Source organism: Sorex fumeus, unplaced genomic scaffold (assembly GCF_029834395.1).
Source record: "Sorex fumeus unplaced genomic scaffold, SorFum_2.1 ptg000006l, whole genome shotgun sequence".
In the NCBI taxonomy this organism is placed as follows: Eukaryota; Metazoa; Chordata; class Mammalia; order Eulipotyphla; family Soricidae; genus Sorex; species Sorex fumeus.
Window position 1 is genome coordinate 40912225 of NW_026606063.1, and position 26521 is coordinate 40938745.

The 26521-nt window shown below is 42.2% G+C and overlaps 2 protein-coding genes across 11 annotated transcripts in view; both read left to right on the forward strand.

Annotated features, from left to right (window-relative positions):
- The window catches only part of TIA1 (TIA1 cytotoxic granule associated RNA binding protein), a 40561-nt gene extending 28164 nt beyond the window's left edge, over positions 1 to 12397 (forward strand). For 4 of the 6 annotated variants that reach the window (XM_056127591.1, XM_056127608.1, XM_056127600.1 and 1 more), the window contains 6 exons: positions 4327 to 4435; positions 4818 to 4913; positions 5053 to 5137; positions 5903 to 6026; positions 6860 to 7005; positions 9256 to 12397. In XM_056127591.1, coding sequence (XP_055983566.1) covers positions 4327 to 4435; positions 4818 to 4913; positions 5053 to 5137; positions 5903 to 6026; positions 6860 to 7005; positions 9256 to 9382 — 687 coding nt within the window. In that variant the 3' untranslated portion in view covers positions 9383 to 12397. Of the gene's footprint in view, positions 1 to 4326; positions 4569 to 4817; positions 4914 to 5052; positions 5138 to 5902; positions 6027 to 6165; positions 6636 to 6859; positions 7006 to 9255 lie in introns of those variants that run through there. The other 2 variants (XM_056127626.1, XR_008794256.1) reach the window with 2 other exon arrangements.
- A 2742-nt stretch (positions 12398 to 15139) lies between these two features.
- The window catches only part of CUNH2orf42 (chromosome unknown C2orf42 homolog), a 29551-nt gene continuing 18169 nt past the window's right edge, over positions 15140 to 26521 (forward strand). For 2 of the 5 annotated variants that reach the window (XM_056127545.1, XM_056127581.1), the window contains exons 1-4: positions 15376 to 15396; positions 19361 to 19636; positions 21776 to 22609; positions 24070 to 24180. In XM_056127545.1, the coding sequence (XP_055983520.1) occupies positions 19564 to 19636; positions 21776 to 22609; positions 24070 to 24180 (1018 nt within the window). In that variant the 5' untranslated portion in view covers positions 15376 to 15396; positions 19361 to 19563. Of the gene's footprint in view, positions 15261 to 15375; positions 15397 to 19360; positions 19637 to 21775; positions 22610 to 24069; positions 24181 to 26521 lie in introns of those variants that run through there. The other 3 variants (XM_056127562.1, XM_056127553.1, XM_056127573.1) reach the window with 3 other exon arrangements.

The following is a 26521-nucleotide window of genomic DNA, read 5'->3' on the forward strand; positions in this document are numbered from 1 at the left end:
GTGAACTTTGAACCATCTCCCTGACCCCAAACGTGTGTGTATGTTTGGGCCATACCCGGTGGTTCTCAGGGCTTGCTTCTGGTTCTCTGCTCAGGGATCACTCCTGGCATTGCTCAGGGGACCATACGTAGTGCCAGGCATTGAACAGGGGTCAGCTATGTGCAAGGTATGCACCTTATTATAGGTTCTCTCTCTCTTTGGCACCTGGAACTTCTTTTATTTTGGTTTTGAGCCATACCCATAGGTGCTCAAGGGTTATCCCTGGCTCTGCACTCAGGAATTACTCCTGGCAGTGCTTGGCGTACCATATGAGGTGCTGGAGATTGAACAGGGTCATTCGCGCCCAAGAAAAGCACCCTACCTGCTGTACTGTCTTATCACTCCAGACGTGGGAACATCAATTTCTGTGCATGTTATAGGGTGTTGGATTTTGCTTTTAAAGAAGATAGTGCAGATATTCAAACAAGAGGTAAGAGTCGGCCAAAAAAAAGGAAAATGCTAATAATTTAGTGTAACAGCTAAATAAAATCTTTGGCATGTCCTCTGTTAACACCTCTAATTTTGGCTTTAATTTTTATTATTCCATGTCCCTGGTCTTTCTTCCCATATTGTTAGCTGAGCAAACTCCCTCGACTGATTAGACAGTTTTTTCTGACATTGGATGTTGCTAGAGAAAACTGTCTTTGCTTCTAATTCAGTGGTTGCAAACATGCAATAAGTATAATATAGTATTGCTTTTGCAGGTGTGCTTTTCTTGTAAGTTGGATTTCTTACTCTTAGTTAATCTCATGTCCTCTCCTGTGTCCTCAGATAGTCCTCATTTTTCTCGCATCTTAGCCTGACCTGACAACTTTATGATAAACTGAAATAATAGGGATTATCATACAGAAATTCCTTCAGCTTTCAACCACCAGATCTATATAAAATTCTTTCCCTTTCCCCGATGAGCAGTCCCTGTTCTTTTTGTTGTACACCCTCTCCCCTAATCCTAAGCACCCACTGATCTTTTTATAGATTTGCCTATTTCACAATAGAAAATGCAGTAGAATTATATGTGTTATACTTGTCTGATTTTTGTATCATTTTGTCGTCTTTCTCTACTGGATTGCGCCCTTCAACCTAAAAATATGTTTCTAGTATCTTTTTTTCCCCTTTCCTTTGGCTGCTGCAGCAGTCTGCCAGGGCCCTCACACTTGGTTTTTGGTACGGGGCATTAAACTCAAAACGTCACATTTACAAGGTGGGCACTCTATCATTGAGCCTTATCCTGGGCCTCTAGCATATCTTAAATTGGACCCTTGGCTCCAGGCGCCCTCTGTCTAGTTCTTCATTTGTTTTCATTTGAAATTGAACTTCTCAAAAGAATTGTTTGCATGACCATAAAATGGGTTTTCTCTTTTTGTATGTGTAGTTAGTTATACTTGCTTTGTAGGGCTGCTATATCAGAATGTGCCAATCATAAGTAAAATTACTTAAAACAAGTTTTCTCTGCATTCTGAAAGATGAAAATGCAGAATTAACTAGCCATTGTGGTGACCGTTCCCTTTGAAAAATCTATCCACAGAGCCTTCCTCCCTACCCTTACCAAGTTTTTTGTTGCTTATTTTCAGTACTTGTTAATTTGGGTTACATTCTATCATGCCAAAACTCTGCCTCTAATCTTCAGTTGACTCTGTGTGTGTGTGTGTGTGTGTGTGTGTGTGTGTGTGTGTGTGTTCCTCTAACAATGGATAATAGGGTCCACCTTAATCTGTTTGCACTACTTAGATACAATCAATCCAGGCGAAGTAGGGGATGGTTAGGACTATCAATTTAAAGTATAGAGTTCTGTGGCTGACCTGGATTTGATCTCCAGAACCACATGAATCCCCAAGCATACCATGAGTGATCCCTGAGCAAAGTCAAAAGGAGTCCATGAGCACTGCCTGATATGGCCCCAAAACAAAATTAAGAGTTAAAGTTCACAGTTTAACCCATAACAGTAAACATCCCATAGAGTTCAAGCCATTTGGTATGTTAAAACAGTGTTTCTTTTTAACTATGCATTTCCTTTTTATGTCTCAAAAATAGTGCTTTATTATTCTTGTGGGGTCCCACTTGGTGATGCTGGGGCCAGAGTGATAGTACAGTGGACTGGCACTTGCCTTGCATGCAGCCAACCTGCCTTCAATCAGGCATCCCATATGGTCCCCCAGCACTTCCAGGGTTAACTCCTGAGTACAGAGCCAGTAGTAAACTCTGAGTATCACTGAGTAACCCAAAAACAAACAAAAATCAGGAATTACTCCTGGCTGGGATGCTCAGAGGACCATATGGGAATGCCATGGATCAAACCTGTGTTGACTGTATGCAAGGCCAGGTGCCCAGCCTGCTGTATCATCTCTCCAGATTTTTTTTTTTTAATGAATCACCGTGAGATGCAGTTGGAGACTTACAAACTTTCATTGCGTTCCAGTCAGACAGTGTTCAAGTACCCATCCCTCGACCAGTACCCATTCTCCACCACCAGTGTTCCCAGTATCCCTCCCACCCCCACCCCATCTCACTCCCTACCTCTGTGGCAGGCATATTCTTTCTTATTTCTCTGTCCTTTTGGGTGTTAATGGTTTGAAGTACAGGTATCAAGCGGCCATCATGTTTCTCCAGCTTTTAAGTGCCTGAGTGCAGAGCCAGGAGCACTGCTGGGATAGCCCAAAAGCGGGGAAAAAAAAGTCTTTTAAACTTGAACTTGCCTTTTTCTTTTTGTCCTCAGGACTGGAGTTGATAGCACAGCGAGTAGGACATTTGCCTTGCATGTGGCCGACCCCAGTTCAATTTCTCCGTCCCTCTCGGAGAGCCTGGCATGCTACCAAGAGTATCCCATCCGTACGGCAAAGCCTGGCAAGCTACTATGGCGTGTTCGATATGCCAAAAACAGTAACAAGAAGTCTCAAAATGGAGACGTTACTGGTGCCCACTCGACCAAATCGATGAACAGTGTGAGGACAGTGCTACAGTGCTACTCAGGGATCAGTGGCATTGTTTGGGGGAACCATATGCGGTGCCTGGGAGCAAACCAGGGTGCCCTGCCTGTTATACTATCTCTGGCTCCTATCGGTTTGTTTCACTTCAAGGATTAAGGGATTATTCTTTTTTTCTCCAATTCCACTGAAATCATTTGTCTTTCACATTTTTTTCTCTCATGAGCGTCTCAAACTCTTACTTTAACATGCATTACAGTGTTTTTCTTCCTACCATTGCTTTCTTCCCTAGTGTTTTCACGTGACTGGCTTTATTCATCTCCACAGTGGAGACCTCTCCTAATTATCCTTTTTGTTTTTTTCAAGTGGGGGACACACTTGGCAGTGCTCAGGGCTCACTCCTAGCTCTGTGCTCGGGAGTCACTCTTGGCAGGTCTCGGGACCATATGGGATGCCAGGGATAGAAGCCATGTTGGCCGCATGTAAGGCAAGCGCCCTACCCACTGTACTGTTACTCCTGCCCCCTTCCCTAATCATTTTATTCAAAGTACACACCCATGTTTGTGTTTCCTATCATTACCTTTTGTTTCTGTAGCATTTCCCACAGTTTAGTGCCTTGCTAGTGAAGACCATGTCTGCCTCATGCACCAGTGTGTATCCCTAACACCAAGCTTGCAGCTTTAGTGATTCAGTATTTACTTACTGGATGAATAAGAAATCACATACTTGAATTTGACAAGCTTGTTGGTTATATTAAAATTTTTATTCATAGTAATTGTTAAGTTCTATGAATTTTATACTAGTTAACTCAAAAGGATTCTTGGACTCCATACATTTTCAAGTGAATAACATTACCATTGTCTTATATTAAAGAAAGAATTTGAAAACATCATTGCATTTTAGAAAAGCTGTCACCTGGGGCCAAAGCAATAGTACAGAGGGTAGGGCATTTACCTTGGACTCAGGTGTGATACCCGGCATCCAGTATGGTCCCTGAGCATCGCCAGCAGTAATTCTTGAGTGTAGAGCCAGGGTAACCCTGAGCATTACCGGGTGTGACCCCCCCAAAAAAAAATTTTTTTTAAAGAGAAGCCGTGATACAGGATTCAGATTGTACAGTGGGTAAGGCCTTCTACTTGCCTTCAAAACAGCATACCATATCCAGAAGTGATCATTGAGTGCAGACCCAGGACTAACGACCCCTGAGCACCACAGGTGTGTCCCCAAAACAAAACAAAAACCAAAAAAGCTGTCATATGTTTATAAAGTGTTGTTAATTAAAAACTTCTTTGAAAAAGTTTTCTGTTGCCAACAATTATTTAACATTAATTAATAGTATCTTCTTTTGTTGTTTTGTGCGGAACAGGATGCTGAAAACGCCATTCAACAGATGGGTGGCCAGTGGCTTGGTGGAAGACAAATCAGAACTAATTGGGCAACCCGAAAGCCTCCAGCTCCAAAGAGTACATATGAGTGTAGGTGTAATGGCGAAGAAAAGGAAATGTGGAATTTTGGAGAAAAATACTCTAGCTTTTAAGTGTTAGAGCTGTTCCCGGAGACTTGTTGCAGAAATAGATGAGAAGCAAATCAAGACTACTGTTCAAAAATGTACTTAGTTTTCATTTTTGTGATTATAAATATTTCCTCTAAATGTCAAGTCTCCTATTACATGGAAAATTCTGAATAATTTTTTAGATATTCTTGGGGGAAGTTTAACCCTCAATCAGATGTAATATGTATTCTATAAGCATATTGGTTAAGGTAACCATTACTATTATGTAATATAGTTAATGCTGCTTTTTTTCTTTGAGAATATTTTATTGAATGAATTAAATGTATAAAACTTTACCTCCCCAGCAAACACCAAACAGTTATCCTATGATGAGGTGGTTAATCAGTCTAGTCCAAGCAATTGCACGGTGTACTGTGGAGGTGTTACTTCTGGGCTAACAGGTATGGAAACTTGACCTGTGTGACATCTTGAAACTAATATTTAAGTTGGAAAGCTTTAATTTATATTTGTAGGGACTTGTATAACTGAGTATGAGAATTTTTTTGGTTTGATTTTTTTGTTTTTGTTTTTATCCAACAGAACAACTAATGCGGCAGACTTTTTCACCATTTGGACAAATAATGGAAATTCGAGTCTTCCCAGATAAAGGATATTCATTTGTTCGGTAGGGTGTTCTTTCTTTTTAATGTTTTGTTTTAATTGATTTGCCATTGGCATACATATGTGTTCACAGTACAGCATCATATCTCTAGGTGAGTGTTTTGTTGGTTTTTTTTAAATTTTTTAAACAAATTTTCTCCCTCTCAAGTCACTTTTGAATGTGGGTTAACCTAGCGATTTTTTTTACAATTTACCTCAGTTGGGGCTAGAAAGATAGCAGCCTGAGCGCGTGCATTGCATACTGGAGGCCCTGACACCTGGCACAGCTGATCCTCAGACACTTCTGGGAGTGACTTCTAGCACAAAGGAGAGAGCAGTCCTCAGGCACTGATAGGTGTGGCCCATAAAACCTAGTACTGACTTTGGCAGCCAGAAGTAGAAATCATTTGGCACATAACATGTTTACCATTGTCTAATAGCACTCTCACAAATGAAAGCTAATAAAGCATTCTGTTTTTAAAAAGTTTCTCTCAGGGCCGCAGCTATAGTATAGCGGGTAGGGTGCTTTCCTTGCATGCAGCCGACTGTGGTTCAATTTCCCATACCTTATATGGTCCCCTGAGCCCACCAGGAATGATACCTGAGCATAGAGCCAGGAGTAATTCCCGAGTCCCGCCGGGTGTGACCCTCAAACAACAGAAGTTTCTAACTACATAGTCTTTGGGGGGGACAGCAAAAAAAGTATGCCATTTTATTTTACATGTTCTGCCTGCTTTATCTCCTCAGTTTGAAGAGTTTATATTGATGATTCTTAATATCATTTCAACAGGTTTAATTCCCATGAAAGCGCAGCACATGCAATTGTTTCAGTTAATGGGACTACCATTGAAGGTCATGTTGTGAAGTGCTATTGGGGCAAAGAAACTCTTGATATGATCAACCCTGTACAACAGGTAAGAATGTTCTTAATTTTGTAGAATAATTGCTGGGGTCATAGTAAAGTTATTTTAAAATGAAATTGTTGATAATCCTTGTTAATAAGTTCCTAGCTAAAAGTATAGTGTATAAGGGCTTTTCCTACATGTATTATAGTTCCAGAGTGGTGGTTCATGGATTGCAGTGGTGACATGATGACTGTGACTGCTTCAGTTGACTCATGCTCCCACAGTGGATATTAAAATGCTCCGACAAACCTAACAGGGTATTAAATTTTCTTAAATATTCGGTAGATTTATTCACATACTATTTGGAGAACTCACAAGCATGCTTAGTTCAATTAAAATATAGACTCTAAATATATAAGGCCTTAACGTTTTCTTCCAGAGTTTGCTGTTTTTGTTTTCCAAAGCAGTTCTAATGGTTTAAACTTGATTCCTTAAAGATTTCTATGAGGAAATTGTAAATGAGAGTAAGAAAATCCTAAAAGAAGATTCTTGAGTAAACTAAATGTAGGTATAAGTAATCCCTTTTATATTTTGTGTCTGAAGGAAATAATCATACTGATAGTTTCTTATAAAATACTTAAACAGTACATTGATTTTAGTATTTATTACAGGGCATTCCTACACTGCCTTATGAAGAGTGTACTATTAAGAATGAACATCCCATAGAGTTACGGAACATAACCACACTTTTTTTTTTAGCAGTCACTTTCTAATCTCTTGAGTATTCATTCATACTATAATTATGACCCTATGTGGCTTGGCTTTATATTGTATATGGGATTTTATATATACACACAGAGAATACATAATACTAAATTACATGCTAAAATTTTACTTAATAGCAAAATCAAATTGGATATCCACAAGCATATGGCCAATGGGGCCAGTGGTATGGAAATGCACAACAGATTGGCCAGTATATGCCTAATGGATGGCAGGTACCTGCTTATGGAATGTACGGACAGGCCTGGAACCAGCAAGGCTTTAAGTACGTATATTTTCTCTTTTCCTTTTAAAAGTATCAAGATTTAGAAGAGGGAAGGCTGACTGAATGTGATGGGGGTGAGCCATGCATGTACTCATTACGTGTAGGTATTTTGTCAGGAATCAGACTCAAGCCAGCACCAAAAATCTCTCAGAAGAGATTTTCTAAAAATTTGCCTCATGGGCTGGGGAGATAGCACAGCGGGTAGGGCGTTTGCCTTGCATGCGGCCGACCCAGGTTCGATTCCCAGTATCCCATATGGTCCCCTGAGCACCGCCAGGAGTAACTCCTGAGTGCAGAGCCAGGAGTAACCCCTGTGCATTGCCAGGTATGACCCAAAAAGCAAAAAAATTAAAAATAAAAATAAAATTAAAAATTTGCCTCAAGCTTGGCAAAAAGATTTTTGATGAGAAATCAATATTTAGAAAGTATTGGTTTGTAATTAGTTTTTTTGAGCCATACCTGGTTTATTTCTTCCTGGCTCCATGTTTCTGGAATCACTCCTGGTAGTGCTTGAATATATGGGGTGCCGGGGTCAAATTGGGGTCAATGTTGTGCAAGGCAAGTGCCTTAAGACTTGTTCGTAGAAATAGTTAATGAATGAGAGAAAAGTTGGGGCTGTGGTGGTAATATGGTGGGTAGGGCACTTGCCTTGCATCCAGCCAACCCAGATTTAATCCCTGACACCCTGTATAGTCCCCTGAGCTCGGCCAGGAATGATCTCCCAAGTGCAGAACTAGGAGTTAAGCCCTGAGCACAACCGGTGTGACCCAAACCCCTAAACCTCCCCCAAAAAGAAAAAAAGAGAGAGCTTAATAGTTAAATTTTTAAAACATGATTCATGGTTATAGCCATTCTTAGATTTATTTTAATGCTAGTTGTTTTACTTTTTTTTCTTGTTCAAGAGGGTTTTATTCTTTTGTGATTATGTGGAAAGTTTCGCATATAACCTGAATTAGACAAATTATAAAGTTAGACATAGTACATGGATTAAGGTGCCTGCCTTGCTTGCAGCAGTTCCCAGTTTAGTTCCCTGAGTATCACCAAGTATTCTTCCCCTTCCACAAAAGTTAGGAAGTTAAAAATGCTGATAATTATTTTAATTTCTTTGAGTAATATAAATGCTAACCCATTTGCCAAATAATTGAGTATCTTGCAGTGACTTATTCAATATATATCTCATTAGGGCTGGAGCAATAGCACAGCGGGTAGGGCGTCTGCCTTGCACTCGGCCAACCCGGGTTCGAATCTCAGCATCCCATATGGTCGGTCCCCTGAGCACCACCAGGAGTAATTCCTGAGTGCAGAGCCAGGAGTAACCCCTGTGCATTGCCCGGTGTGACCCAATAAAGCAATATATATATATATATATGTATGTATATATGTATATCATTCATATGGGGCAGTTTTCTAAGACAAGAGTTTTGGTTTTTTTTCTGAGTTCAAAGAGGATAGAAATTGGGGCTGGGGTGGGGGCTGAGCGATAGTGCAGTGGGTAGGGCACTTAGGCACTTGCATATGGTCCCCTGAGCACTGCCAGGAGTAATTCTTTTTTTTTTTTTCCTTTTTGGATCACACCCAGCGATGCTCGGGGTTACTCCTGGCTCCTGCACTCAGGAACCACTCCTGGCGGTGCTCGGGGTACCATATGGGATGCTGGGAATCGAACCTGTATGGGCCATGTTGGCTACGTGCAAGGCAAGCACCCTACCCGCTGTGCTGTCGCTCCAGCCCCAGTTCTGCCAGGAGTAATTCTTAAGCAGAGAGTAGTAACCTCTGAGCATTGGTGGGTACAGCCCAAAACCAAAAAAAAAAAAAAAAGAAAAAGTAGTTGGGAGCTTGAGATACAGTACAGTGGGAAGGACACTTACTTTACACACAGCTGGCCCAAGTTCAATCCATGTTATTCCTTATGGTTTCCCAGAGTGATCCCTGAATGCAGAGCCAGGATTTATCCCTAAGCATTGCCAGGTGTGGCCCAAGAACAACAACAAAAAAAGGGTAGGGTGATACATAGTACATGTGAAGGATATGCTCTTAGAAGTCATAAAACTAAAAAAATAGGCTAAAAATTAATGAGATAGCTAGTTCTTTAAGAGAAAATTCCTGTGTTTTTTTTTTCTTCCCTCGGACTAAACATTTTATTTTAATTTAGGAAAAAATACATTTATTGTGTATTACGTTAACTACTTGGCATTACATTTCATTGTAATCAATGTGTTTCCCCTCCCTTTGCTTCTTTAATCATCTCAGTCAGACACAATCTTCCGCACCATGGATGGGACCAAATTACGGAGTACAGCCTCCTCCAGGACAGAATGGCAGCATGTTGCCTAATCAGCCTGCAGGGTATCGAGTGGCAGGATATGAAACCCAGTGAACAAGGACTACAGAATCTTAGAGCCAGTGGCTTGAGGCTACAGAGTGTAAAGCCGTTGTTTACTTAAAGATTCATCAAATCAGTCAGTGCAAATGTCAGATACAATGTATTTATTTAAAAGATTTCATTTTTTAATCATGAAATTACTTATCATCCACATTGTTTTTCAAAGAAACAAGATGCTGGATGTCTGCCAATTTTTGCCTTCATTACCTTTTTTGATAAAGTTTCTCAGATCCTTGTTTGAAATACAAATGCAGGGATTGCTGCCACTTTTTTAAATTAAGAGGCAGAAAATTGCACAATGTTGAACTTTTTTCCACTAAAGTAGCGTGCAGTTCTAGTTTGCATTCCTGATGATTTAAAATATGTAATATAAATATGTAAAAAAAAAAAGGAGAGAGAAAAAGAAAAGAAAAACCAAAACTGTGCAGAGTCTAGAAGTTCTTTGTAATCTTCAGCTTGTGCACAATTCTGTTTTAGGTTTTGTGTTTTGTTTTTTTTCTTAAGGCATTGTTCAAACGGTCCCATTTCCACTGTTTTCCTTTTGGAATTTTTAAACATAAATTATTAGTTTACATCATTTTTGTATCTTCATTTTTCCATGAATTTGTCTTGCCTTATTAGAGTTCTGTAAAATATGCTTAAAAATGGGCAAAAATGATGTTCACTTAGATTGAAAACTTACTCAGATGGATTGATAGTTGTATTCATCTTGTGTTTTATATGAGAAGGTGCCTCAAGAATTCCCTGTTGGATTTGTTTTAATGGATTTTTATCTTCTGTGATAAACTTTGCTGTGTACCAGGAAACATAAGAACAAAAACTTGTGACTAAAGAAAATCTCTGAAATGTGATAAGTTTTTATGAACCCATGTCAATTTCATGTGTCAACTTATACATTTACATGTCTTGTTTCATTATGTAAAATGTTTTAGCAGTTTATGATTTTGCACAGTTAACATACTGCCATTTTCTTCTTAAAGGCATCATGCAGAGTTGACAGGAGATTTATAAGGTTTTGTTTGCATGTGAATATCAAACACATACTTTGATAGTCTTCGAATACAAAGTCATCTGCTCTTGTTTTTCCAAGAATTTTGAGACACAAAGTTATATGTAACGGAATATATTAAGTTGCCATTTTCTAGTTATATTTACTCAGAAAAGAGTAAATCATCTTAATTGTAATATGTACAAATGATAGCTGTGAAACTATAGAATATTCAGATATCAGGCTTGGGGTTTGTTGTGAACTCCAAAGTTAGCCTGAAGGACCAGCCGGGCAAAGCATTTTTTAAATGTTCAGAGGCCAAAATATAAACAAACAAACAAAAAAAAAAAACCTTAAAATCCTACCTCCGTAAACAGCCTTCAAAGAGGAGAATCCTCAGTGCAATCATTATTTGATTCTTTTTGGTACCTGTTTTCCTGGAGTTCCCAATTTTATTATTTTGGGGTCCTCCGAGCATTAAGAGGTTTAATCTTTGATGGCATTGTTCTAGTTTTGAAATTTCTAGTACATTTCAGAGTCTCTTAGAAGAATTGTGGGAGATTTTTGTTTTGTTGTGTTTTTTTTTTTTCTCCAGTGAGGTCACAAACTTAATTCTTCCTTGACTTACAAAGGGGAAGGGTCCCCAGTATATATATATTTGGATGGCTGGTTATTTTTTAAGACCTCAGAGAGCTCCTAGAATTTTATTTAGCAACTACAAAAGGCCTGGAAATCTTAGAATTTCCTGGCCTTTGTCTTCCAGGTAGGAGCAGTGAACTCTAAGCTGGTCTCTAAGCCAATACTCTTGTAAACCAGAGCCCAGGAAAGACAGCTCATACATGTTTAATTCTCTGGAGCTCAATTCTATGCAGTTGTACTGATGTTTCATTAAGTCACTGTGTATTTTCAAGTGTTGATAAAAGTTGCTTTATGGAAGATGAGAAAATTTTTAAATACTTGGAAATGTTAATTTCCTGTTCTATAGATCAGGGCATGCAACCCAAAGCAGCTTGAATTAAATACTCAAAAAAATAAAATAGCAGGAAGCTATTTTTAGTTTCTTCTGACTTGATTCTATTTTACTTCCCTCATTTTTGTCTTATTCAAAAAATATGTCCTGTATACCTGTGGACTGCAGGGTAAATTATTTGCGCATAAATAATTTCAGCAAAAATACAGTTTATCTTTCATTTTGACTATTTCAAGTAATGACACTTTTTATTAGCCAGTATATTTTCTTATTACACAAATGTACGCTGACTACTTTTTTAGAAGTGGTATTATGCATGATGAAAAGGCTACTACTGAACAGTCACATTTCAGGAACATTGCTAACTTTGGTTTAAATTTTACTCTTAGTATTAAAACATCATTTAAAGATTTTTCAGTCTAATAGTACTTAGTAATCAATTGAGGGAATTAAGAGTTTTAAACAATTTCATTTTTTGCAATATGCATTCAGATCTTATTTTTAAGTACATCTGGTACTGTAATGAACCTCAAATTATTCACACTTAATGGGTCATTAATCTAGTATTCTTTGCCCTGACTTCAGATATTAAAGTTGTTTTATGTTTTCTATAACCTGTGGGATCTCCTTGCAATGATTATTGTGTGTGAGAGATCTTTTTTTGACCTAGCCATATTGTTACATTAGATTTTTAAAAAATCTTTTTTCAGAAACCATGGTTTGCATTGAATTGCTGTTCTAACACCACAAAAAAATTGGCATTCTGCAGATTTAATTCATCATGAACCAGATCTCATTTTCATTGTTGATGTATCTGTTGAAGATGAGATTCGCAGTCTGATTTTATTCTTTTCCTGTTTTGTCCCTGTGTTTGCTTGTCTTCCTTTTGTATGTTTGTTAGAGCTCTGTTATATTTGATAAGACCGTTTATAAAAACCTCATTGCATATAAAGCAAGCTAAATTTACTAAATGCTATAGGGTGCTCTCGAGGTTACAGTTGAGTTGTAAAAATAAATATGTTTTTAAGAAATAAACTTCCCAGGAAAGAGTGATGATTTCTGAAAACAATTTCATTTCTTGGTAGGGATGATCTTTTCCTTAGTAACTGCACTTCCTTTTCGTAGGGAGGGGGGAGAAGGCAGGGAGGGGGCAGTGGCCTCCCACAGATGCTTGTCTGGTTGGCAAGTCTGCCAGTGATTTGATATTTGGCCAATATCAAATGCTTGAGGGTCATCCTGCAGTTTTCAGGAAAGGCCATGCAGTTCAGGCGGGGGTGGGGGCTGTTATCATGCATGCAAGGCTTATGTTCTACACTTTTGATGATCTTCCCAGCCTCACTGCTTTTTGACTGTTGTGTTCAGACAAAAAAAAAATTCCTCCAGAACAACAAATTTAAGAGCCTATAATAAAATGCGTGTGAATGTGCCTTGGTTAAATAGAAATTTACACTCTGGCCTCTAAAATTGGAGGCTGAAGTTATTCTGATAATAACTCAAAAAATGGGTCAGGGGGACTTTGGCTTCTGAGTCAGGATTAGTAGATTAGGTGAGATACTGTATAGAAAACGAGGATCAGGCAGTTTTACTTGGTAGGTAAATCCTGTGTTCTTTATTCTTTGTCCATATCTAGAATTTGACCAGCCATGTTTAACTACATTAGGCAGGATTTGGAGGAACGTCCTTTGAGAATACTCAACTCTAACATGGCAAATGCTGACATTTGGGGGACCCCCACCAAAAAGCCAAATGGCTACCAATTTCCCCTTGACTGTGAGTGTGAGTCTGCCTTGCATACAAATCTCCCAACAGATTTCTGATGCTTCACATTTGTTTGCATTTTGGGCCAGCCACTGCTGGCAGTGCTCCCAGCTCAGTGTTTGGGGGTCTCTCCAGGTTGTGCTTAGGACCATGTGCAGCTGGGATCAGACCCTATTTTTCTGCATTATAAAGCATGCACTCAAGGATTGTACATTCATGGTCATTGTAATTATCAAAGACAGGGATTCTTTTTTTTTTTCCTTTTTGCGTCACACCCAAAGTGATGCACAGGGGTTACTCCTGACGGTGCTTGGGGGACCATATGGGATGCCAGGGATCGAACCCGGGTCAGCCGTGTGCAAGGCAAACACCCTATCTGCTGTACTATCACTCCAACCCAAGACAAGGATCTTTAAAATCAACAGTAAGAAAATGAAAGACTTCGGGGCCAGAGCAATTTGCCTTGCATGAGGCTGACCTGGGTTCAATCCCCGGCATCCCTAAGCACGACCAGGAACATCTCCAGGTGTGACCCAAAAAGTGAAGGGAAAAAAAATACTTTTAAAATTAAAAGACTAGGAATACAGTGACTTAGACTGCCTAGCCTACAAGTTTGAGGTCACAAGTCCAATCCCTGTGCCACTCATCCATCCCAGGCGTGGTTTTAGCAGCTCTGCTACTTGTAACTCAGATGCAGCTGTGATCCAGGTTGTGTATGTGTGTGACAGATCCCAGGGCCAGTGTTCCAACCATAATGTGTGAAAGTGCCAAGTGAAATCCGAAGCAAGCATGTGTGTGTGAGCATCACAACTTAAAAGGAGTTGAAACCACAGGGAGGACTGCCACTGAGGAGCACCACGACTGAGTGTGAGCAGCACGGTCATCACAACAACAGTAGTGACAATGACAGTGGGGATGAAGGGAATAAAAACAACACTGCTACAGGGGCTGGAGCGAGAGTATAGCAGGTAGGGTATTTGCCTTACATGCAGGCAACCCAAGGTTCTATCTCCACATCCCATGTGGTGCTAGTGCACCACCAGGAGAAATTCCTGAGTGCAGAGCCAGGAGTAATCCCTGAACATGTCCCCAAAACAAAAACAAAACGCTGCTACAATGATAATCATTTGACAACAAATGTGTCAATAGTAGTACTATCAACCAGAATTCAGAGGGATATATTCAGTATACTGCAAGAAACAATGTAAAACAGTCATACATACTAGAATGAAAGTGAAATGGAGATAAAATTCAAGAGCGCTTACCAACAACTAATTCTGTATTAAATTAACTTCTAAAGTATATAATTCAGGAAAAGTGAAATCCTAGAATAAAAATATAAGCTGCAAAAGAAGAAACGATAAATCAACATTGTGTAAATGAATACTTATGTATAAATCAACAAGTATAATGCTTTTTTTTCTGAACAAAAGTAATAGCTGTGTTTGGGGGCTATGCCCACAGCATTAACCTGTAATTATAAGTAACATCTGAAACGAAAGTACACGGGAAAATATATACCAGGCAGTTTAAACGAAGTGTTTGTAGCCATATTAATAGTTAAAAAAAAAAAAACCCACAAATGTCTCTTCCCAAACACACGAAACATAATATTCAACACTAATTTTAAAGGATCAAAGGGGAAAAATAAAGATAGGGAGAAGACCTGGGGGGTCTGGAGAGATGGTACGATGGGTAGATGCTTGTCTTGTACACCTCATATGGTTTTGCCCAGCCTACCAGCCAGGAATGATTCCCAAGCATGGAGGCAGGAGGAGTGAGTCCTGAGCAGGGCCGGGTATGGCCCAAAAAACCATACAAACAGAAAGATCTTAGGGTCTGAAGAGTGATGGAAAGATAATTATTCCCAGTATTGAAGATCAAAGGATGGCTACTTGCTGTATTTCATTTGTAAACAACGAACCCGGAAGTTTTCGGCACCGGGAAACTACAACTCCCATCGTCCACCGCGAGCTGAAGTGGGCGGGCCCTGGCCGCGCGTGGGCGCTCTGGCCAATAACGACAGTTGTTACAGCGAACAGCTCGGCCCTGTTTGTAAAAGGCCGCGGCAGGCGAAGAGAGAGGAGGTGAGGGCGGTCGTCAAACCTGGGGCCCCTGGGACCACGTTGCGGGCGGAGGCGGGAGGCACCGGGCAGGTGAGGGGACCGTGTTGACGGAAAGCGGGGGCGGCGGTGGACAGGGGCTTAGAGACGGGAATTCCGCAGGAAAGGGCGTCCCGGGAGCGGGGTCCGGGCCAGTGATGCTCCCGCGGCGGCCTGCGTGGGACCGGAAGTGAGTGGCGGCGCGGGGAGGATGCCGGGAAGCGGCCCCGGGGGCTGCGTCCGGGCCGGGCGGGGGCCCGGGGATTCCCGCGGCCCTGGGGAGTGGGGGGCCCGAGGTGACGGACTTGCCAGGTTATTTGAGACCGCTCCGAGTTGCAGGACACTGGCAGGGCCTGCCTGGTAAGGCCTGCCCCTTGTCGTCTGGGATCCAGACAAGTCCAAACTCCCCATCAACCATCTGGTGGATGTGAGACTTGGAGCGCACGCAGCTCTCTCGGAACCGGTGTCTTTTTTTCCCCCTGATCGGGCACCAAAGTGAATAAAAATAGAGGCTCTTTTTCACAGGATCGCGGTGAGCACGCAGTGCATAGCAGATACGGCTTGGGAACTGCTAGCTACATGCTTCCTTCCTGGTGATCGATTGTTCTCTACACTTGCAGTGCTTCACAGGCACTAAATAGCATCTCCCCCAACCACCCCAATAAGCCCCCGCCCCCACCCCCCCCGCCCACACACACACACATACACACACTGTAAAGTGTAAAGGTTTTTGTCGTCAAAGAGCACCTGAAGGAAAAGCCCAAAGCCCATATTTTCAGGGAGTGATTATGGTTAACCCTAACAGGACCAGGCCCTCTTGGGGTTGGGGGAGACATAGGAGAGGAGGGGTTTGGGCCACACCCTGCTGTGCTCAGCAGTTTTACTTGCCTGGTGGTCATGGATCATTCCTGGTGGGGCTTCGGAACCATATGTGGTGCCAGGACCGAGTGAGGATCATACATGCAAGACAATCCCAGTACTATCCCTCCCGCCTCCAAGGCCGGTTTGTTTTCCTGTGCAAGTTCAGTTAGGAAGAGTATAGTTCAAAGGCAGGATTCAAATGCTGGTGTTATTCCCTGAGCACAGAGCCAGGCTTAAGCCCTGAGCACTAATGGGTGTGGCCCCCAAACCAAAACAAACACAGGTTCTTTACAAGTTGTGTTGACTTGTTTGTATGTGCTTTCAGTATAGCATTTGTAGTACATGGCATTTGTACATGCCTCAAGTTCAAATAGTACAAACAGTGAGATATAGGTCTCCTGCCCCTATTTCCCGGGTTCATTCCTCTGAAATAATAGAGATATTCTGTGTTTGTTCCGTCTGTTTTTCTGCATTGCCAAGGATGTAACAGATCTCATGCATATCCAGCTTGTGCTTTGTCCCTGAGCCACATCTTGGCTGCTTAAAAAAAAGAAAGAAATATTTTGGCAAGGGCTGTGGGGGATGGAGTTCTTGACTCTGTGGTCAGAGATTACTCCTTGTGGTGTGATCATATGTAGTCTAATGGAGGTAGGTAGCATGCAAGACAAGGAACTGCTGTCTGTCTCACTATCCTTTCTTTTTAACTAGCATATCATACATGAATATTCATATTTTTCAGTGCAAGTATAAATCTTTGTGTTGTTTTGTGGCCACACCCAACTATACTCAGGGCTTAACTCCTGTCTGTTGGGGCGGGGCTGAGGTGCCATAGGTCATGCTAGGAATTTAATTTGGGTCACCCCCAAACTCCCAGGCAAGGCAAGCACCATACATATTCTCCTCCACAATATATCTTTTTTTGTTTGTTTTTGTTTTGTTTTATTATTGCATTTTGAGTCACACCGGGTGATTCACAGGGGTTACTTACCTGGCTTATGTACTCGGGAATTACTCCTGGCGGTGCTCGGGGACCATATGGGATGCAGGGAATCACACTGGTGTCGGCCGCATGCAAGGCAAACTCCCTATGCCCTGTGCTATCGCTTCAGCCCTCCACAATATATCTTGATGCTCTTTCTATCAGTGCAGAGAAATCAAACTGATTGCTCTTGCTGCAATGACCAGGGGAGCTCAGAAATGCCTGGCTTTGGAGCTGGTCCATTTTTTGTTGTGCTGGACAGGGGTGGGGGGGATCAGAGGCTGGGTGGGTTTGCAGGTTGTGGTGCTTCTACACTTGGATGTGGTGCTCACAAAGGTTTCTATTCCTTGAGTTGTGGGACTTACACACTTACTGAGGTCTGTACTCTTTATTTAGTTTTGGGGCCACACCTGATGATGCTCAGAGGTTGCTCCTGGCTATGCACTTACGAATTACCCTGGGGTAATTCATCATCTTCCCACAATTTTTACACGTCTGACATCCATTTTGAGTGTGTGAGCATCTTTTTTCCCCCACACTGGGTGGCAAACCCGATAGTGTTCTGGTCTGTTCTGGACTCTGCCTGTGCTCTGGAGTTACCACTAGTGCTGCTCACAGGGACCATAGATGATGCTGGAGATTCAAACCAGAATTATTGATTGAGTCTGTGGTTTACATTATTGTTCACAATGGTTTCTTAGATGCATACATTCAATGGGACGCCCATCATCTTCCCCCAAGGACTCCAGTACCCCTCTCTTTCAGCACTGCCCCCCACCCAAGTTCAATTGTGTGGAAGAGTGTTCCTGTTATATTGACTTAGGCCCTTTGTTGCTTCCTTGCTTAGGGACCATGTGTGATGCTGGGGATCACACCTGGGTCATTGGCATGCAGCACAAGCCCTTACTCACTGTTACTACTGCTTTGCCCTCCAGGAAATTTCTGTACTATCCCAGTATCTTTAGGTTTTAATGGAGCCAGAATGGTAGTTCAAGGATTATGGCACATGTTTTTTTTTTGGGGGGGGGGGGTCATACCTAGCGATGAACAGGGGTTACTCCTGCCTCTGCGTTCAGGAATTACCTCTGGCGGTACTCAGGGGACCTTATGGGATGCTGGGAATTGAACCCGGGTCGGCCACGTGCAAGGCAAATGCCCTACCCACTGAGCTATTGCTCCAGCCCCTATGGCACATGTTTTGATTGTGGCCAACCCTAAGTCAATACTTGGCATCACACAGTTCCCCTGAATATCACGCAGGTTTGGCTCTGGTAGTTCCCAACACCAGTGGGTATGGCCTTCGATGCACTCAAGCAGTGCCAGGCTGACTTAGGCAAGACCTATCACTGCAGGTCTTGAGCAGCACTGCGTCCTTAGGCCTTTGCATTGAACCTCCTGCCCCCTGGCCATGTGGCAACTCACTAGGAGGCCTCCTGAGCACGACCTGGGTGTTACCTCCCCTTCCCTCCCCTATCCCCTTCCCATACACATTGTAATTTTGTTCGTAATTTGGGTTTTAGGCCACATCTGATTATGCTCAGGGCTTACTCCTAGCTCTACACTCAGGGATCACTCCAGGAGGGGCTCAGGGTTATATGGACTGCCAGTTATCAAACCTGGATCAGCAGCATGTTGCAAGGCAAGCATCCTACCTTCTGTAATAACTCTCCAGTCCCATTTTTTGTAATTTTGAAAAGTACTAACAAATTGCCCTCTACAGAGTGTAGTAAAGAATGTTAAGATATAAATAATAGGATGGGCTAAGGGGATAGTTTTATGACCAGAGTGTTTGTATATGGGAGACCTAAGTCTACCCCTGGTACTTCGTGATCTCCAGAGCAGCCCCTGAGTCCCAGAAAGAAATAAAATGCGGACAGACTAGAATTCTCAAGATGATACTAAAGTTATGGCATCTTAAGACTTCACCATAAACAATTTGAAGAACAGTGCTTCTCGTAATGAGAAGTTTTGTTTTGTTTTTCTTCTCTCCACTCATGAAAAATAACTTTGTGACATGGTCACAGACATAATTGATGGTAAAAGATGGTCTCAGTTCCTTATCTGTGGACCAGAGCAATAGCACAGTTCATAAGGTGCTTGCCTTGCATGCAGCCAACCTGGGTTCCATCCCAGATGGTCTCCAAGCCTGCTAGGAGTGATCCCTGAGTACAGCGCCAGGATTAAGCACTCCCAGTATGACCCCAAACTCAAAATAAATAGAAGGAATTCTAAATACGATGAATTCTTGTAGCTTAGGAAGAACATTCTCTCCTAAGAACCCATGCATAGCTTTGATATTTTTTTCTTGTTACAGTTTCCAAGATCTCAGCAGAGCACAGGGGAATCTTCTTCAACTGGGGACACTGGGCACAAGCTTTGTTATTGCTTGACCAAGGAGGAAGCAGAATGTCCATATTGTTACACCGTAGAGTTCAAATTTCAGAAGACATTCAGTTAAGCAATAGCATTTACTCTGCAGATGAATATGTTTTCACCTCCTCTCTATGATCATCATAAATGAATGAAGCACCTTTTAGGTCTTATGAATTCAAGGGACACAGTTTTCCAAATGCCCTGGCAGCTGATACAGGTAGGATTTGTGCGGGGTTTTGTGTGATATGGTGACATGGTGAAAAGGAAAAGAATCCACCTTTCTCATTCTCCAGCCCTTGCTTAAATTAAATTTCTGGGCATGTGAGGTTTTGATTCTTTTAAAGAATAGGATTGAATCTAAATCTCTTATACAAGGACTTAATGGTTCCAGGGTGAACTGCAATAATCTTCACACACTTTCCTCTAGGGAAACATTATTGGATCATTTTTAGTGGATTGTTCATCACAAGCAATACAAAATAAAGTATTTAAGTCCTACTTTGGGGGTCGGGGTGGAAACATTTAAAATATGGTGGTGGGAAGGTATAATGGTGGTGGGATTGGTGTTAGAATATTAAATAAAATAAATTAAAAATTAAAAAAAGAGTGGTTGGAGCATGGAGCAATAGCACAGCAGGGAGGGTGTCTGCCTTTGCACGCGGCCGACCCGGGTTTGATTCCCAGAATCCCATATGGTCCCCTGAGCACCGGCAGTAGTAATTCCTGAGTGCAGTTCCAGGAGTAACCCCTGAGCATCGCTGAGTGTGACCCCCCAAAAAAAAAATTAAAAAAGAATAGGACTGAATCTAGAGGAACATCTTGGTTATTGCATTAGGATTTTGTTTTGTTTAAATCCTTTTTCTGTGGGCTGGAGCGATAGCACAGTGGATAGGGCGTTTGCCTTGCATGCGACCGACACTGGTTCAATTCTCAACATCCCATATGGTTTCCCTGAGCACCTCCAGGAGTGATTCCTGAGTGCAAAGCCAGGAATAACCCCTGAGCATCACAGGGTGTGACCCAAAAAGGGGAAAAAAAATCCTGTTTGGGGATTTAGGGACCACACCTAGCAGTGCTGGAGGGCTACTCCTTGCTTGGTACTTAGGTGTCACTCTCATTGGTGTTCAGGGACCCAGCAGTGCAAGGCCCTCATGCAAAGCCTCTGCTTATCACTTTGAGTTAGGATTTTATTTATTTTTTTTTTTTCTTTTTGGGTCACACCCGGCGATGCACAAGGGTTACTCCTGTCTCTGCACTCAGGAATTACCCCTGGCGGTGCTCAGGGGACCATATGGGATGCTGGGAATCAACCCAGGTCGCCACGTGCAAGGCAAGCGCCCTACACGCTGTACTATTGCTCCAGCCCCATGAGTTAGGATTTTAAAATAGAATGAGAGATAGGACTGGGCATGTGACCTCTGTGATAGAGCACTTGCCTGACATGGGTGAGACTTTGAGTTTGATTTCTGGCACCATTTAAAAAAAAAATGAGCTACACATGCTAGGGGAAAAGGCAGCTCAGTTAGAGAAGGGAGCACCAAATAAAGGGTGTTGGGAGGATCCTCCCAGGATGGGAGAAGCATGCTGAAAGTAGACTATAGACCAAACATGATTGCCACTCAATGCCTCTTTTGCAAACCACAATACCCACAAGGAGAGAGACAACAAAGGGGAATGCCCTGCCACAGACGCAGGGGAGGATGGGGGATGAGAGGGATACTGGGATCCGTGGTGGTGGGAAATGGGCACTGGTGGAGGGATGGGTATTTGATAATTGTATAATTGAAACCGAAGCACAAAATTTGTAAGTCTACAACTGTATCTCATGGTGTCTGACTAATAAAAATTAAAAAAATAAATAAAATTTGGAAACCAAAAAAAAAAAATGATGGGCTGGAGAGATTGTACACCAGGTAGGGTGCTTGCCTTACACATAGCTGATCCAGGTTCTATCCCCAGCGTCCCATATGGTCCCCCAAGCACCACCAAGAGTGATCCCTGAGCTTAGAGCCAGGTGTAAACCTTGAGCACCGTCAAGTATGCCATAAAAAGCAAAAAATTAATAAAATTTGGAAGGCAGGAGATTAAGGGGGCACATACTGTAGCTTTGGAACATTGTCTTATAAATCATGGTGAGCATAAAATGAAATAAAAGGAACAGCCAAGTTTCTCCCACTTTCTTTTTTTTTTTTGAGGATTTAAATCGATGTTCTTTTTGAGGGTGCAATTTGAAAATTATAGTTTTAGATTTCCATTTCTGTCCTAAATATCATGTCATAATATATGTGTGTTTGTGTGTGTGTGTGTGTGTGTGTGTGTGTGTGTGTTATACTAACGTGCCTATTGCCTTTTCTAGGGCCTCTGAAAATGGAGCCAAACTCTCTGAGGACTAAAGTTCCAGCTTTCTTATCTGATCTGGGGAAGGCTACCTTAAGGGGAATCAGAAAGTGTCCCCGATGTGGCACCTACAACGGCACCCGGGGACTGAGCTGTAAGAACAAGACATGTGGGACCATATTCCGCTACGGAGCCCGCAAACAGCCTAGCGTGGAAGCTGTGAAGATCATCACGGGCTCCAATCTGCAGGTCTACTCAGTGCGACAAAGGGACCGGGGCCCTGACTACAGGTGCTTTGTGGAGTTAGGGGTTTCAGAGACAACAATCCAGATGGTGGATGGGACGATCATCACTCAGCTGAGCTCTGGACGATGTTACGTCCCCTCGTGCCTGAAAGCGGCTGCCCAGGGCGTTGTGGAAAACCAGTGCCAGCACATCAAGCTGGCGGTGAACTGCCAGGCAGAGGCCACCCCTCTGACCCTGAAGAGCTCAGTCCTGAACGCAATGCAGGCCTCCCCCGAAACCAAGCAGACCATCTGGCAGTTGGCCACGGAGCCCACAGGTCCTCTGGTCCAGAGGATCACTAAAAACATTTTGGTGGTGAAATGCAAGGCCAGCCAGAAGCATAGTCTGGGGTATTTGCATACATCCTTTGTGCAGAAAATGAGCGCAAAAAGTGTGCCTGAGCGCCGTTTCTTCTGCTCCTGCCAGACTCTGAAATCGCACAAGTCAAATGCCCCCAGTGAGGAGGCAGCCCAGAGATGCATTCATTTCTTTGCTTGCATCTGTGCTTTTGCCAGTGACGAGACATTGGCTCAGGAATTCTCAGACTTCCTAAATTTTGATTCCAGCGGTAGGTGGTATGGTTGACCCAGTTACTCTGTCTTTCTAAAATGGCAATGAAAGAGTTCCACTGATGGCCTTTGGAGATTTCCTAGCAACCTTCAGAAGCAGTTGGTAGATAATTCAAATGAAAAGCATTCCTTCTTTAAAACCCAGTCAGCACACTTGCAGAAAGGTTGGTTGGTTAGTTGGTTGATCGGTTGGTTGGTTGGATGAAATTAATAATGGTCAAACTATTTGGGAATTTTTATTGAGTCAATAAATCTTGTAAAGTTAGTTCCCTTTTATAGTTTTGCCTTTCCATGGATGCCCCGTACTTATGAAAACAAACAAACAAAAAAACTTATCCAAACATTTCTTTTCCTTTAACTTACTTATTTTCTTTGAAATGAGGAAAACTCAAGATTTTTAAGAGTTTCTGCATCAAGTAACTCAGCTGTAGGACGTATGGATCCAATTCCTGGCACACCATACATACACACCCCAACAGAAATAAGTGGAAACTTATTTTTCTACTTATTTGTGTTGGCATATGTAGATTTCCTAACAACGTTCAGAAGAAGTTGTTAGATAATTCAGATGAAGAGTGTGGGGTGGAGGGATCTAATGACAGTGTTCAGAGGCCACTTTTGGCTTGGTGTTTGTTGCCTGGATTGAACCTCGGCCTCTGGGCATGCAAAGCCCTTTGAGCTATCTCCCCAGCACCTTATAGATGCTTTTGGTCTGTATTTTGTAATGATTGTTAGCTGGTAGCCGCTCCCAGATACTTACTTTTCACATTTCTGTCTAGAGCCGTCCGTGGTAATTGACAAAGACATATTTGGGGAAGTACCTTAAAGAACTTTTGCAGGGGCACAGAGATTGAAGTGACACATATATTTGAATTACAGTAGCAAAGTCACCCCCACAAATGCAGGGAGTGGAGGGTCTAATACCTAAAGGAGCTTATTTAATTTATGTGGGTTTTGGGATCACAGCAGGCAGATCTCAGGGACTACTCCCAGCTCTGTGCTTGGGGGTCTCTCCCAGCAGTGTTGGGGTTAGGGGTTAGGGGAACCATGCAGTATGCTGGGGAGCAAACTAGAGTCAGCCGCATATAAGGCAAGCACCTTAACCCCTGCACCATCTCTCTGGTTCGAAGGAGCTTCTTTTACGATCTCCCACTTCATAATTTGGGGGATTTGGATTTTTTGTTGTTGTTGTTGATGGTGGGGACATTGGAGCATACCCAGTGGTCCTTAGGGCTTACTTCTGGCTCTGTGCTCAGGGTTTACCTCTGGAAGTGCTCAGGGGACTATTCTGTGGTACTGAGGCATGTGCGAGGCAAGTACTTAATATAATCCTTAGCTCTCTCTTAACCATACTTGTTGTCTGGCCTGATTTGGATTTTTTAAATTAATTTTTCTTAAGTATGGGCCCAAAGTAATTCTTGGATCATGTTAAAATTTTTAAAAATCTGTTCTACCTTAGGTCTTAAAGAGGTTATTATACCCCAGTCAGGTTGCCATTCAGAATCAACGGTTTCAGCCTGTGAGCCCACTGCTTCTAAGCCAAAGAAGAGGAAAAAGGATGAAGTGTCTGGTGAGTGGGGTGCTGTCTGCTTGTCTGTGGCTTTGGTAGTGTTAACTTTGTTTTGTTGGGCCATAGCCAGGGGTGCTCAGGGGTTACTTCTGGCTCGCTGTCAGAAAACCGTATAGTACCAGGGATTGCACCAAGGCCCTACACTCTAGCATGGAGCCACATCTCTGGCCCTAGTTTGACACTTTAATGTGCCTAAAGAAAGTGTTAGGAAGTTTCATTCCTAGAGGTTTAAAACACCTCAAAGGTGGTTAATTACATTTCCCACGTGAATTTAGGGATATAGGTTGTTACTAGCATATTTCAGCATATATACTACCATACACACACACATACACACACACACATATATGCAAATATAAATTATATATATACAGACACTCATTAAACATAAATTACTTTTTAAATTCAAATACCAGTGATTCCTCTCTCTCTCTCTCTCTCTCTTTCTATATATATACATATTTTTTTTTTTTTGCTTTTTTTGGTCACACCTGGCTACTCTGGGCTTTGCACAGGGGCTACTCCGGGCTTTGCACTCAGGAATTACTCCTCGTGGTACTTGGGGGACCACATGGGATGCTGGGAATCGAACCTGAGTCCGCTTCATGCAAGGCAAACGTCCTATTCACTGTACTATTGCTCCAGCCCCCCTATAATAAATATTAAAATACTGAAGTACCTTAGTATAGTATATAATTCTGACCTACACTCTAAATGAAAGGAAAATATTCCCTGTTCCACCAGTGTGGCTCAAACTCCAAACTTACTCTCCTCCCATTGTTCATCAGTTTGTTCGAGCAGGCCCAATAACATCTCCATCATGAGACTTGTTTTTACTGTGTTTGGCATATTGAATACGTCACAGGAAGCTTGCCAGGCTTTGCCGTGCGGGCGAGATACTCTCGGTAGCGTGCCGGGCTCTCGAGAGGGGCGGAGGAATCGACCCCAGCTCGGGCCGAGATGGCTGTGCGCATGGCAAACGCCCTACCACTATGCTATCACTCCAGCCCATAAACTTACTGATAGCTAGGTAAATGCAAATTTTGTTTGTTTTTCTTTTGGGGGCTGTACCTGGCAATGTTAGACAGGGATTATTCCTGGCTCTGCACTTAGGAATTACCCCTGAAGTGCCCAGGGCCTTTATGGGATTCCATATGCAAGGCAAGTGCCCTACCCACTATACTATCTCTTCAGCCCAGAAATGCAAAATTAAAGTAAAATGCTTTTGCTTTCAAATTAGCAAATACTTTTTTGAGGGAGTGATTTAGGTTATATCTGGCAGGGTGCAGGGGAACAATCCTGGTGTTTGTTCACAAGGTACAGGGAATTGAACTCAAATCCCCAGCATGCAGAGAATGCACTGGACCCATTGAGACATGTTTTGGCCCAACAAAGATACTTTTACTTTTTTTCTTTCCTTCTTCATTTGTTGTTTGTTTATTTGGGGGCCACACCTATGAGAGTTGGAGGCTGTTCCTGTCTCTGTCCACAAAGATTACTCCCAGTGAGTGATGCCCTAAGCATCGTGGTGCCAGGCATTGAGCCTGGAGCTCCCTCTCACAAAGCGCATGTGCTAGTCTTTGCATGCAGCCGACCCCAGTTCAATCCCGGTGACTGACCAGGTATAGTCCTCTGAGCAATAGCAGGAGTAATCCCTGAGCACAAAAGTAAGCCCTGGTGTGGTTCCAAAGGAAAACAAACAAACAAAAATAGTGACCCTGTTCAATACCCAGTTCCCCACAGAAAGGTTGGTAGCAACAGACAAAAAAATAAGTAAATAATTTTTAGTGTAAATATCTCCTGGAAATAGGGGAATATGATTATACTAAAAAATTATTCATCACAATGATTCAGTAAAATTGAAAAAAAAAACAAATTGAAAAAAACATATTCATTTGGAGGTGAGAGATATAGTACAGTGGTAGGGCATTTGCCTTGCACATGGCCGACCCTGGTTCAATCCCCAGCATCCCATATGGTCCCCTTTGCACCATCAGGTACTCAGGAGTGATTCCTGAGTATAGAGCCAGAAGTATAGAGCCTAATCACTGAAAGGTATGCCACTTCCCACCCCCCAAAAAAAACCCAAAAACACATACCTGATTTATTGGAAGTTCAAAAAAATTATTTTGTTGTTAAATATGTTAGACTTGGTATAATAACAGCTACTTAAAAATTACAGTGTCATCACTGGAGAGATAGTACGGGGGTAAGGTTCTTGCCTTGCAAAGTGATCCTGGTTTGATACCCAGATACCCAGCACCACTTGTGGTTTTCTGAAGATGTCTATAAAGAATATAAAAATCTTAAAATATCAACTTAAATTTAAAAAGCTTAAAAT